The sequence below is a fragment of the Neoarius graeffei genome, chromosome 13, assembly GCF_027579695.1.
Source record: "Neoarius graeffei isolate fNeoGra1 chromosome 13, fNeoGra1.pri, whole genome shotgun sequence".
Lineage (NCBI taxonomy): Eukaryota > Metazoa > Chordata > Actinopteri > Siluriformes > Ariidae > Neoarius > Neoarius graeffei.
Window position 1 is genome coordinate 32,075,388 of NC_083581.1, and position 12,777 is coordinate 32,088,164.

Below are 12,777 nucleotides of genomic sequence, written 5' to 3' on the forward strand. Positions count from 1 at the left end.
TTTCACAAATTGCTACTGTCATTTCGTCAGTTTGTTTACATTCAAAGTAGATATTATTTTGTCGGATGTTTTATATAGTTTTTAATCAAATTTGCAAAAAAATAAAAAAGCTGCTTCTCAAACTCCAGTGAATGTGGCTATAATAAGTTATTCCACTCAATCTCATCGTACATGGCTTATAACCTACTCAGCACTACTCACCTCATCAGCTATCAGCTCATGTATGACTTGATTTCATGGAATAACTGTTAAATGTACAACTTGATTTCGTACAATAACTGTTAAATAGATTGCTGAAAATTGACAGACTACAGTTTCTCCGCAATTGTGTAGATGTTCGTAATATCTGGAGAATATAAAGTACATCTACCTGTACTTGGGTAGATTCATTCATTCATATTCACGAATGCTCTATCCTGGTCAGGGTTGTGATTGAGCTGCAACATCACAGGACGTATTGCATTTAGGAGCACAGACTATTTCCAAACTGCTCCTTTTCCTAAATGTGTTCTGTCCTCCTACAGCGTGAGTGCATCTCTATCCATGTGGGTCAGGCTGGTGTCCAGATTGGCAATGCCTGCTGGGAACTCTACTGTCTTGAACACGGCATTCAGCCGGACGGACAAATGCCCAGTGACAAAACCATTGGAGGTGGAGATGATTCCTTCAACACTTTCTTCAGTGAGACTGGAGCTGGAAAGCATGTCCCCAGGGCTGTGTTTGTAGATCTGGAGCCCACGGTCATAGGTAAGATTGACATGACTTTCCTGTTAATGTAATAAAGCTAATGGGTCAGTGGTGGTGTGGTTCATAATATAATTTATATGGGCTTTTCCTTTAGATGAGGTCCGCACTGGAACATACCGCCAGCTATTCCACCCTGAGCAGCTCATCACAGGGAAGGAGGATGCTGCAAACAACTATGCTCGTGGTCACTACACTATTGGCAAGGAAATTATTGATCTGGTGTTGGATAGGATACGCAAACTGGTGAGTATCAGCAAATTGGCTAGTATTAATTACACATATAATACATTTATTCATATTATTTTGTTATATGATTGTCTTGATAGGCTGACCAGTGCACAGGTCTCCAGGGCTTCCTGGTTTTCCACAGCTTTGGTGGTGGAACTGGTTCTGGTTTCACCTCCCTGCTGATGGAACGCCTGTCTGTTGACTACGGTAAGAAGTCCAAGCTGGAATTCTCCATCTACCCAGCTCCCCAGGTGTCGACTGCTGTGGTGGAGCCCTACAACTCCATCCTGACCACCCACACTACCCTAGAGCACTCTGACTGTGCCTTCATGGTGGACAATGAGGCCATCTATGACATTTGCCGTAGGAACCTTGATATTGAGCGTCCTACTTACACTAACCTGAATAGGCTGATTGGTCAAATCGTGTCCTCCATCACTGCCTCTCTGCGTTTTGATGGTGCCCTCAATGTCGATCTTACTGAATTCCAGACCAACTTGGTGCCCTATCCCCGTATTCATTTCCCACTGGCCACCTATGCTCCAGTGATCTCTGCAGAGAAGGCTTACCATGAGCAGCTCTCTGTGTCTGAAATCACAAATGCCTGCTTTGAGCCGGCCAATCAGATGGTGAAATGTGACCCACGTCACGGCAAGTACATGGCCTGCTGCTTGCTGTACCGTGGTGATGTGGTGCCTAAAGATGTGAATGCTGCTATTGCTACCATCAAGACCAAGCGCACCATCCAATTTGTGGACTGGTGCCCCACTGGGTTCAAGGTGGGCATCAACTACCAGCCCCCCACTGTGGTTCCAGGTGGAGACCTGGCCAAGGTGCAGAGGGCTGTGTGCATGCTGAGCAACACCACAGCTATTGCTGAGGCCTGGGCTCGTCTCGATCACAAATTTGATCTGATGTATGCCAAACGTGCCTTTGTGCACTGGTATGTTGGTGAGGGTATGGAGGAGGGTGAGTTCTCTGAGGCCAGAGAGGACATGGCTGCCTTGGAAAAGGATTATGAGGAGGTTGGTGTTGATTCCATTGAAGGTGAGGGAGAGGAAGAGGGAGAGGAGTACTGAAATTCTGGAAGGAAGTCATTGTCTGCTGCAAGATTAATCCTTTACAACAAACAAAATAACACTGTATGCAAAAAGATGAAAAAATAAACCTCCTTTCAAGTCCACCTATTTGGTTGTCTTTAATTGTATTACATTAGGAAAATTATAACAGACAAATTATATATTTTCTCAAGCAAAACAGTTTTACATAGAGAAATGGATATTTTACTCATTACTGGGAAAATGTTGGGGTGGCACAGTGGTGCGCTGGTTAGCACTGTCTCCTCTCAGCAAGAGGGTTCAGGGTTCAAATCTCACAGCTGACTGGGGCCTTTCTGTGTGGAGTTTGCATGTTCTTCCTGTATTTGTGTTTACTCCAGGTGCTCCGATTTCCTCCTACAGTCCAAAAACATGAAAATTAGGTCAACTGGCTATTCTAAATTGCCAATAGGTGTGAATGTGAGTATGAATGATTGATTGTATTTCTGTGTTAACTCTGCAATAGGTTAGTGACCTGCCCAGGATGTACGCTACCTCTCACCCAAAGTCAGCTGGAATTGGCTCCAGCTTCCCTTGCAATCCTGATGGATAAGTGGTATAGTTAATGAATGGATGGATGGATGGATGGATGGAAACATGTCTAAAGCTAACCAGCTAGGCTTTACAACAAATATTATTCTATTATGGAAATGATTTGCTCTGAGTAAAGGGCTCATGCTGATATGCCATATGTTTCACAAATTCTTAGTTATTTTAAACACAACTTGTGTTTTGTCTGGTCCATTTTGGTAAAAGATTTCATTAACCTTTTGATTTATTTTAAGAAAATGTTGATTTTACTTGTGTATCATAAGAGGAAGGAATTGAACCCACAACTTTCTGTGGTATAAAAATGATAGTGCTCTAGATGACCTATTGGACATTTTGGAGTCCAGTGTTTGCTGTTTCCACTATTTCTATATTGGAATACTCATTAACATGACCTTGAAAGCTGCAGGAAAATGGCAAGTTAAAGAAGCTCTTGAGGTTTTGCTTTTAAGAGCAGACAGTGAAAACTGCATGCTATCCTTTATGTTCAGGATTTTTTCCCCCTACAGTTAAACACCATTGTAACTGGGCTAGCAATAGCAATGTTCCCATGTGACCTCAGTGTGGCACAATGCTTCAAACCTTTAACAAGAATAATGAACATTGAGCATGAACCAACAAATTAGGACCAGAATTGATAATCACACTACTAATATTTCAATATATACATGTTTTGGGGTGGAATTTAAAAAAAAAATCATACTACTGTACTACATAGGCTACTGTATCCATAATATGCCATACCATTTCAGACTAAACTTATGTTGAGTGTGTATACTGTAAATCACAGTTAAGACAAAACCTTGCCGTTTTTGCTTATGGAACACACATTAAAGAACATACAAGAACTCCTAGAGACTACATACAGTGGTGCTTGAAAGTTTGTGAACCCTTGAGAATTTTCTATATTTCTGCATAAATATGACCTAAAACATCATCAGATTTTCACACAAATCCTAAAAGTAGATAAAGAGAACCCAGTTAAACAAATGAGACAAAAACATTATACTTGGTCATTTATTTATTGAGGAAAAGGATCCAATATTACATATCTGTGAGTGGCAAAAGTATGTGAACCTCTAGGATTAGCAGTTAATTTGAAGGTGAAATTAGAGTCAGGTGTTTTCAATCAATGGGATGACAATCAGGTGTGAGTGGGCACCCTGTTTTATTTAAAGAACAGGGATCTATCAAAGTCTGATCTTCACAACACGTTTGTGGAAGTGCATCATGGCATGAACAAAGGAGATTTCTGAGGACCTCAGAAAAAGTGTTGTTGATGCTCATCAGGCTGGAAAACATTACAAAACCATCTCTAAAGAATTTGGACTCCACAAATCCACAGTCAGACAGATTGTGTACAAATGGAGGAAATTCAAGACCATTGTTACCCTCCCTAGGACTGGTCAACCAACAAAGATCACTCCAAGAGCAAGGCGTGTAATAGTCGGTGAGGTCACAAAGGACCCCAGGGTAACTTCTAAGCAACTGAAGGCCTCTCTCACATTGGTTAATGTTCATGAGTCCACCATCAGGAGAACACTGAACAACAATGGTGTGCATGGCAGGGTTGCAAGGAGAAAGCCACTGCTCTCCAAAAAGAACATTGCTGCTCATCTGCAGTTTGCTAAAGATCACGTGGACAAGCCAGAAGGCTATTGGAAAAAATTTTTGTGGACGGATGAGACCAAACTAGAACTTTTTGGTTTAAATGAAAAGTGTTATGTTTGGAGAAAGGAAAACACTGCATTCCAGCATAAGAACCTTATCCAATTTGTGAAACATGGTGGTGGTAGTATCATGGTTTGGGCCTGTTTTGCTACATCTGGGCCAGGACGGCTTGCCATCATTGATGGAACAATGAATTCTGAATTTTGCCAGCGAATTTTAAAGGAAAATGTCAGGACATCTGTCCATGAACTGAATCTCAAGAGAAGGTGGGTCATGCAGCAAGACAACGACCCTAAACACACAAGTCGTTCTACCGAAGAATGGTTAAAGAAGAATAAAGTTAATGTTTTGGAATGGCCAAGTCAAAGTCCTGACCTTAATCCAATCGAAATGTTGTGGAAGGACCTGAAGCGAGCAGTTTGTGAGGAAACCCACCAACATCCCAGAGTTGAAGCTGTTCTGTATGGAGGAATGGGCTAAAATTCCTCCAAGCCGGTGTGCAGGACTGATCAACAGTTACCAGAAACATTTAGTTGCAGTTATTGCTGCACAAGGGGGTCACACCAGATACTGAAAGCAAAGGTTCACATACTTTTGCCACTCACAGATTTGTAATATTGGATCATTTTCCTCAATAAATAAATGACCAAGTATAATATTTTTGTCTCATTTGTTTAACTGGGTTCTCTTTATCTACTTTTAGGACTTGTGTGAAAATCTGATGATGTTTTAGGTCATATTTATGCAGAAATATAGAAAATTCTAAAGGGTTCACAAACTTTCAAGCACCATTGTACATATAAAACAGTATAAATGTTGTCAAAATAAACAAAGGAGGGGAAAAAATTAGGGATTTATATTAAAAAATAAATGCACTGTCACTCAGCACAGATAATAAGAGTAAAAGCAAGAAAAGACAAAGAGGAGCAAATTAATACATAAAAAAAATAAAATTGTATAAATAAAAACAAGAAGAAATTAGATATATCCCTACAAATATTTCTTGCTATGTTACTAGAGTACATTTTTAAGTAATGTGAGAAATGATTTGAAATAACTTATAAACCAAATAAACGAGGGTCTGCTATTTCTCCACTTACTACAGTGAATATATTTACCTAAATGGATGATCATATAAATCATGTCAGAAATAGATGAGTTTAAATTATCCATATAATGCAAAATATAAGAAATGTCAAAAGTCAGAATGTTATTTACTTCAATTATGTCCATTTAAAAAATATATATATTTAACCAAATTCCTAATGAATTATTTTGCAATGAGTTTCTTTGACCTTTGGGGAAATAGGCCATTTCATAAATTTAAAAGTTCTTTATCCATAATAGACAGTGTAGTATGTCAGGAACTTGTCCAGACAGCTACATCCCTCGATTATATCCATGAAACACTTTGGATTTCAGATCAGCATTAATACATTTATTACATTTGTTATCCTTTAATTAAATTCAATCATTAATTAGTTAATTAGTTAATACTGGTTTAACATTTGCATACATTAAGGTGTTTTGGATTAAAAGGGGTTTTTTAAAGATTTTATTACATTTTAGAGAAATATACAAGGCAACATATCAGAAACAAGAAGACAATATATAACATATCACAATGCTTTGGGATGCAGGTAGGGAAAGAAAGAAAACAACAACTGCCAAAGCTTTAACTGCGTGCCTAAAAGGTCACAAAGGAAACACATTAAACAGTTCTCATGGCTTTAACGTTCATGGAGTGTTTAATATTATCAATATATTCATTTAGTTCATTCTTGAAAACAGGAAAAAAATGATTTAGAACCACTGAATTTCCATTTGTGAATATGGTATTTTGCAAGTAGAAATAGATTTATTATAAAATATTTACCTTCATCTGTCATTTCAAAGTCAAATGCACCAAAGAAAACATCCTTGAAACAGAAGGTAAAGTCTGCAATTAAGGTAGTTTGTATAAAGTCCAACATGTCAGACCAGAATCTGACTGTATGAGTTCCTAAACAAATGGGAAACATTTTCATCTGGGGTATTACAGAAGGAGCACTCAGAATTAATATCTTGTTTCTATCTCCTAAGGAAGGATTTTACTGGGTAAAACCTGTGGATTAATTTGAAAGTAACATCTCTCACTTTATTAGTAAACAAGTATTTGGAAGGTAAGGACCACACTTTCCTCCAGGGTACATTCTCTATTATACCATTCCACAATGGGATAATGTAAGGAACAGTAATGATGTCTTCCTGGAATAAAGCTCTAATTTTCCTATTAACATTATGATGTTCTGCTGAGAATGGGGTGGCACGGTGGTGTAGTGGTTAGCACTGTCGCCTCACAGCAAGAAGGTCCTGGGTTCGAGACCAGCAGCCGGCGAGGGCCTTTCTGTGTGGAGTTTGCATGTTCTCCCCATGTCTGCATTTCAGAGGGTGCTCCGGTTTCCCCCACAGTCCAAAGACATGTAGGTTAAGTTAATTGGTGGCTCTAAATTGATCGTAGGTGTGAATGTGAATTGTTGTTTGTCTCTGTGTCAGCCCTGTGATAACCTGGTGACTTGTCCAGGGTGTACCCCACCTCTTGCCCATAGTCAGCTGGGATAGGCTCCAGCTTGCCTGCAACCCTGTAGAACAGGATAAGCGGTGACAGATAATGGATGGATGGGTTCTGCTGAGAAGCACAAACAACCCACAACAATATCCAATAAATTGGCAGTCTGAATAGATAGCTGTGGGGGAGCATAACCCCTTAAAAACATAATTCCAGAAGGAATTGCTTCAAAAACTACTGCATATTCCTTAGTTGTTATGGGAATTTTGTACTTACTCAAGAAATCTGAATATTTTTACAACTTTCCATTATGATCAAAAAGTTGACTAACAAGTATATTATTATTAAACCAACTTTCAAAGAATAAAGATTTATTTTTATAGAGAATGTTCTTGTTATTCCAAATGCATAATCTGTGAAAAGAGTAGTTGTGTTTAAATACGAGAGACCAAGCCAACAGCATCTGTTTATGAAAGTCTGACAATTTGACTGGGAGTTTACTGATATTATAATTGCACATTAGAAGAAACTCCAGGTCACCGACTTTGGAAAAAAATTAATTAGGGATAAAGTTCCACAAACATGAAGGGTTGTTTATAAATTGTCTAATCCAATTTACTTTAAATGTGTTTGTAAGCTCTCTGAGGTGTGGGTGGAGCACAGAGGACGGCAGGACAAAGCTTCAGGTACAAAATAGGCTTTTATTGCCAGACTTTTCAGTATAACAAAAAGCGTTATTCTCATAAACACACACACACACACACACACACACGCTGTGTTCTTGTCCTGGGAAGAGCTCTCCTCTGCTCTCCCTCTGCCTCCTTAAATAGGGCACGGTTACTGGGAAGGCACACAAACAGGTTAATTACCGTCAGGTGTAGTGATTCTGCCACTCACCTTCCCTGGCTCCGCCCTCCTGTCACAAACCGGCGCTTGACCACGCCCCCGCTGCCACATACCCCCACCACCCGACTCAGGCCGGGCGCCCATCCGGCCCGCAGCCAACTCCCCCCCCCCTTGACGGGAGAGGAAGTCTGCCACGACCATCTGCGCCCCCGGCCTGTGGACCACCTTGAAATTGAAGGGTTGGAGTGCCAGATACCAACGGGTGATCCGCGCGTTGGCATCTTTCATGCGGTGGAGCCACTGGAGGGGCGCGTGGTCCGAACAGAGGGTGAAAGGGCGCCCCAGCAGGTAGTAACGGAGGGCGAGGACCGCCCACTTGATTGCCAGGCATTCTTTCTCAATAGTGCTGTAGCGCCCCTCACGCACTGACAACTTCCTGCTAATGTACAGGATGGGGCGGTCCTCCCCCTCCACCTCCTGGGACAACACCGCCCCCAGCCCTCTGTCCGACGCGTCGGTCTGCAACACAAAAGTGAGAGAGAAGTCATGGGAGTGTAATAGTGGCCCCCCACACAGTGCAGCCTTTACCTCAGAGAAAGCCCGCTGGCACTGCTCCGTCCACTGGACCGGATCTGGCACCCCCTTTTTAGTGAGGTCAGTCAGCGGGCTGGTGACGTCCGAATAATTAGGTATAAACCTACGATAGTAGCCAGCCTGCCCCAGGAACTGTTTCACCCCCTTTTTGGTCTTGGGCCTCGGGCAGGCCGCAATCGCTGCTGTCTTATTAATTTGGGGACGCACCTGCCCGTTGCCCAAGTGGAAGCCCAGATACCGTACTTCCACCCGCCCAATTGCACACTTCTTTGGGTTGGCAGTGAGACCCACCCGCCTCAGCGACCTAAGGACGGCCCTCAGGTGTTGCAGGTGCCGCTGCCAGTCGTTACTATAAATAATAATGTCATCAAGATATGCGGCTGCATAGGTGGCGTGGGGCCGGAGGACCCTGTCCATCAGCCACTGAAATGTAGCGGGCGCCCCAAACAGCCCAAAAGGAAGTGTGACAAATTGGTGTAAGCCGAACGGTGTGGCAAAGGCCATTTTTTCCCGGGATAATGGAGTCAAGGGGATCTGCCAATATCCCTTCGTCAAATCCAGTGTCGAGTAAAAGCGAGCCGTGCCTAGTTGATCGAGCAGCTCGTCAATACGAGGCATTGGGTACGCGTCAAATTTAGACACCGCGTTGACTTTTCTATAGTCCACACAGAACTGGACCTACCCGTCGGCCTTGGGTACCAAGACCACCAGGCTGCTCCAGTCACTGTGGGACTCCTCGACAATGCTCATTTCGAGCATGGCCTGAAGTTCTTCCTGAACCACCTTTTTTTTGTGTTCGGGTAGCCTGTAAGGGCGGCTACGCACTACCACCCCCAGGAGCGTCTCTATGTGGTGTTCTATGAGGTTAGTGCGACCGGGCAGGGGCGAGAACACATCCGAAAACTCGGCCTGCAACTGGGCGACCTCCGTGAGTTGGGTCGGGGAGAGGTGGTCTCCACAGGGGACCGGAGAGGTACGTGATGCCAATGTCCCTTTTTGAACCTCCGGCCCCAGCTCCGCCTTCTCCGGAACTACCGACACCAACGCCACGGGGACCTCCTCATTCCAGAGTTTAAGCAGATTGAGGTGGTAGATCTGTAGCGCCCCCTCCCTGTCCGTTCGCCTTACCTCATAGTTGACGTCCCCGACTCGCCGTGTGACCTCAAAGGGTCCTTGCCACTTGGCGATTAATTTGGAGCTCGATGTGGGCAACAGTACGAGTACCTTCTCTCCCGGAGTGAACTCTCTAAGGCGCGTGCCCTTGTTGTACAGGCGGGCTTGCCGTTCCTGGGCCTGCCACAAATTCTCCTGAGTTAGGTGTGTGAGCGTGTGGAGTTTTGCGCGCAGGTCCATAACGTACTGAATTTTGTTTTTACTTTGTGAAGGTCCCTCCTCCCAATTTTCACGTAGCACATCTAAAATGCCGCGCGGCTTATGCCCGTATAACAATTCAAACGGGGAGAACCCCGTGGAGGCTTGGGGGACCTCTCGCACTGCAAACAACAAGGGTTCGAGCCATTTATCCCAGTTACGTGCGTCCTCACTTACTAATTTTTTAATTATATTCTTGAGGGTACGATTGAACCGTTCGACTAAACCGTCTGTTTGTGGGTGATAAACGCTGGTGCGGATCGGCTTAATACCTAATAGCCCATACAGTTCACTCAGTGTTCGTGACATAAACGAGGTGCCTTGGTCAGTCAGAATCTCTTTCGGGATTCCAACCCAGGAGATGACGTGGAAGAGGGCCTCCGCAATACTGCGTGCTGAGATATTGCGAAGAGGCACCGCTTCCGGGTATCGCGTTGCATAGTCCACCAGAGCCAATATAAAGCGGTACCCTCGTGTTGACCGATCTAATGGCCCGACGAGATCCATCCCAATTCTTTCGAACGGGGTCTCGATTAATGGTAGGGGGCGCAAAGGCGCTTTTGGAATGGCTGCTGGATTTACTAACTGGCATTCGCGGCACGCTGTACACCACTTACGGACATCGCCGCGAATCCCCGGCCAATAGAATCGGGCCATTATCCGGGCTAGTGTCTTATCCTGTCCTAGGTGTCCAGCCATGGGATTAAAGTGAGCCGCCTGAAATACCAATTCCCGGCAGCTCTTTGGAATTAACAGCTGTGTGACTCGCTCTTTCGTCTGAGTGTCCTGTGTCACTCGGTATAATCTATCCTTCATAATAGAAAAATAGGGGAAGGACGGGGTGGCGTTCGGCTGGAGCGTTTGACCATCGATTACTCTCACTTGGTCAAACGCATGTCGCAGCGTCTCGTCTCGCGATTGTTCTAATAGGAAATCCGCGAGGGATTCCCAACAGAAAGAGGAGGAGCCAGCGGCTCCTCACTCTGTCGCGGAGATGACGTAGACGGCTCTGCGACAGCAGCTCCAGCCAAAGCGACACCGGGACCTCCCCCTGTCAAATGGCAGGACCCACTCCTTACTAGGCGTGTCATTAAACCCCGAAATCCTGGCCAATCAGTCCCCAAAATTAAAAAGTGGGTAAGGCGAGGATTAACCGCCGCCTTCACTATAGATTTTTCCCCTCTGAAATATATGTGGACTGACACCAAAGGGTAGCTGTGAACATCCCCGTGCACGCACGCGCACACACACACACACACACACACACAACACCTTCACCCCCTGTGCTCCCCCCAATGCCTTGTCTTGCACCAGGTTTTGGCGGATCGAGGTCTGATTGCAACCAGAATCCACCAACGCCTGATATGTAGCCCCTTGGACACTCACCGGTATACGATATGCTCCGGCCCGATTGAGGGCAGCTTCTGGCGCATCGGGGATCCGTACCACCGCGCCCACCTCCATTGCTGCGCACTGTTGTTGCGGGTGGCCCGGCTCCCCGCAGCGCCAGCAAACCGGCCCGGGCTTTCCCTCTGCACCTGTGCTCTGGGGCTCACTCACCTGAGGGGGGGGGGGGGGAGAGAGACAGACACAGAAGGGAGAAACAGGAGGGCACCACGGGTGCGGCGGGTCGGCTGGGGGTGGAGCCGGCCCCCGCCTCCGTGGTGGGGGAATGGGGCGAGGACGGGACACAGAAGGGAGGGGAGAAAGAGAGAGAGAAGAGGAGAGAAGACGTCATCGGTTGTCCTGCTGCCGGAACAGCCGCCAAATGATCCTCCGCCAGTCCTACTGCCTGATCCAGCGATGCCGGGCGGTGGCACCGGACCCACTCCGCGGTTCCGGCTGGTAAGCGCGCGATGAACTGCTCCAGCACCACCTGATCGATGACTCCCTCGGCGTCGCGATCGTCGGCCCTCAGCCACCGCCAGCAGGCGTCCCGGAGCTGCTGGCCGAAAGCGAACGGCCGGCCGATTTCCTCCAATCGCAGCGCGTGGAAGCGCTGGCGCTGTTGTTCTGGTGTGCGCCCCACGCGCTGGAGGACGGCCCGGCGAAGGTCTGCGTAGGCCAGCCGGCGGTCGGCGGGGAGCTGTAGCGCGGCCAGCTGCGCCTCTCCCATCAGGAGGGGGAGGAGGCGCACCGCGTGCTGCTCCATCGGCCACCCCGAGGCTTCGGCGACCTGTTCGAACACTGTGAGGAACGCCTCGGGGTCATCCTGCAGGCCCATCTTGGTCACGGTGAGGGGAGATGGGCCCGCGGCCGGGGCACTGGTGGACCCCGCCGACGCGAGGAGATGCCGGCACGCCTCGCGATCTTCCTGCTGGGCTAGCACCAGGGCTTCGAAGCACCGCTCTTGCTCCTTTCGGAGCGTGACGAGTGCCTGGTGCTGGCTTTGCTGAGCCGTGGCGAGGGCGTGGACCAGGTCCGTGAACGGGGAGGATTCCATGGGGCTGCGGGGTTGGTGCTCCACCTTTTTCCCGGGTTTCAGCACCACTGTAAGCTCTCTGAGGTGTGGGCGGAGCACAGAGGATGGCAGGACAAAGCTTCAGGTACGAAATAGGCTTTTATTGCCAGACTTTTCAGTATAACAAAAAGCGCTATACTTACTCACTCACTCACGCTGTGTTCTTGTCCCAGGAAGAGCTCTCCTCTGCTCTCCCTCTGCCTCCTTAAATAGGGCGCGGTTACTGGGAAGACACACAAACACAGGTTAATTACCGTCAGGTGTAGTGATTCTGCCACTCACCTTCCCTGGCTCCGCCCTCCTGTCACAAAACGGCGCTTGACCACGCCCCCGCTGCCACAGTGTTGTTTAATGTTGTAAAGACCAGGAAATATAAACCCCCACATTGATTTGAATTCATTATAACAGACTTACTAATATATTGTATTTTATTTTTCAATATAAAATTGCACAACATATTGTTGATTTTTTTTGGATGAACTGATATCTACGGCAGGTGGCACGGTGGTGTAGTGGTTAACACTGTCACCTCACAGCAAGAAGGTCCTGGGTTCGAGCCCAGCGGCTGGCGAGGGCCTTTCTGTGTGGAGTTTGCATGTTCTCACCGTGTCTGTGTGGGTTTCCTCCGGGTGTTCCAGTTTCCCCCACAGTCCAAAGAAATGCAG

The 12,777-nt window shown here is 46.2% G+C and overlaps 1 protein-coding gene across 1 annotated transcript; it reads left to right on the plus strand.

Annotated features, from left to right (window-relative positions):
- Positions 1-503: 503 nt before the first annotated feature.
- Positions 504-2,158, plus strand: LOC132896591 (tubulin alpha-1A chain-like). The gene is made up of 3 exons (XM_060937533.1): positions 504-747; positions 842-990; positions 1,074-2,158. The coding sequence occupies exons 1-3, from the start codon at positions 504-506 to the stop codon at positions 2,052-2,054; spliced, it is 1,374 nt and encodes a 457-aa protein (XP_060793516.1). The 3' UTR covers positions 2,055-2,158.
- Positions 2,159-12,777: the final 10,619 nt, after the last annotated feature.

Excerpts from the sequence above, each read along its gene's own strand:
- LOC132896591 (XM_060937533.1), top strand. The coding sequence starts at position 504 with ATGTGTTCTGTCCTCCTACAGCGTGAGTGCATCTCTATCCATGTGGGT. Across the intron at positions 748-841 it reads TCTGGAGCCCACGGTCATAG|ATGAGGTCCGCACTGGAACA; the intron begins GTAAGATTGACA and ends CTTTTCCTTTAG. Across the intron at positions 991-1,073 it reads TGGATAGGATACGCAAACTG|GCTGACCAGTGCACAGGTCT; the intron begins GTGAGTATCAGC and ends TTGTCTTGATAG.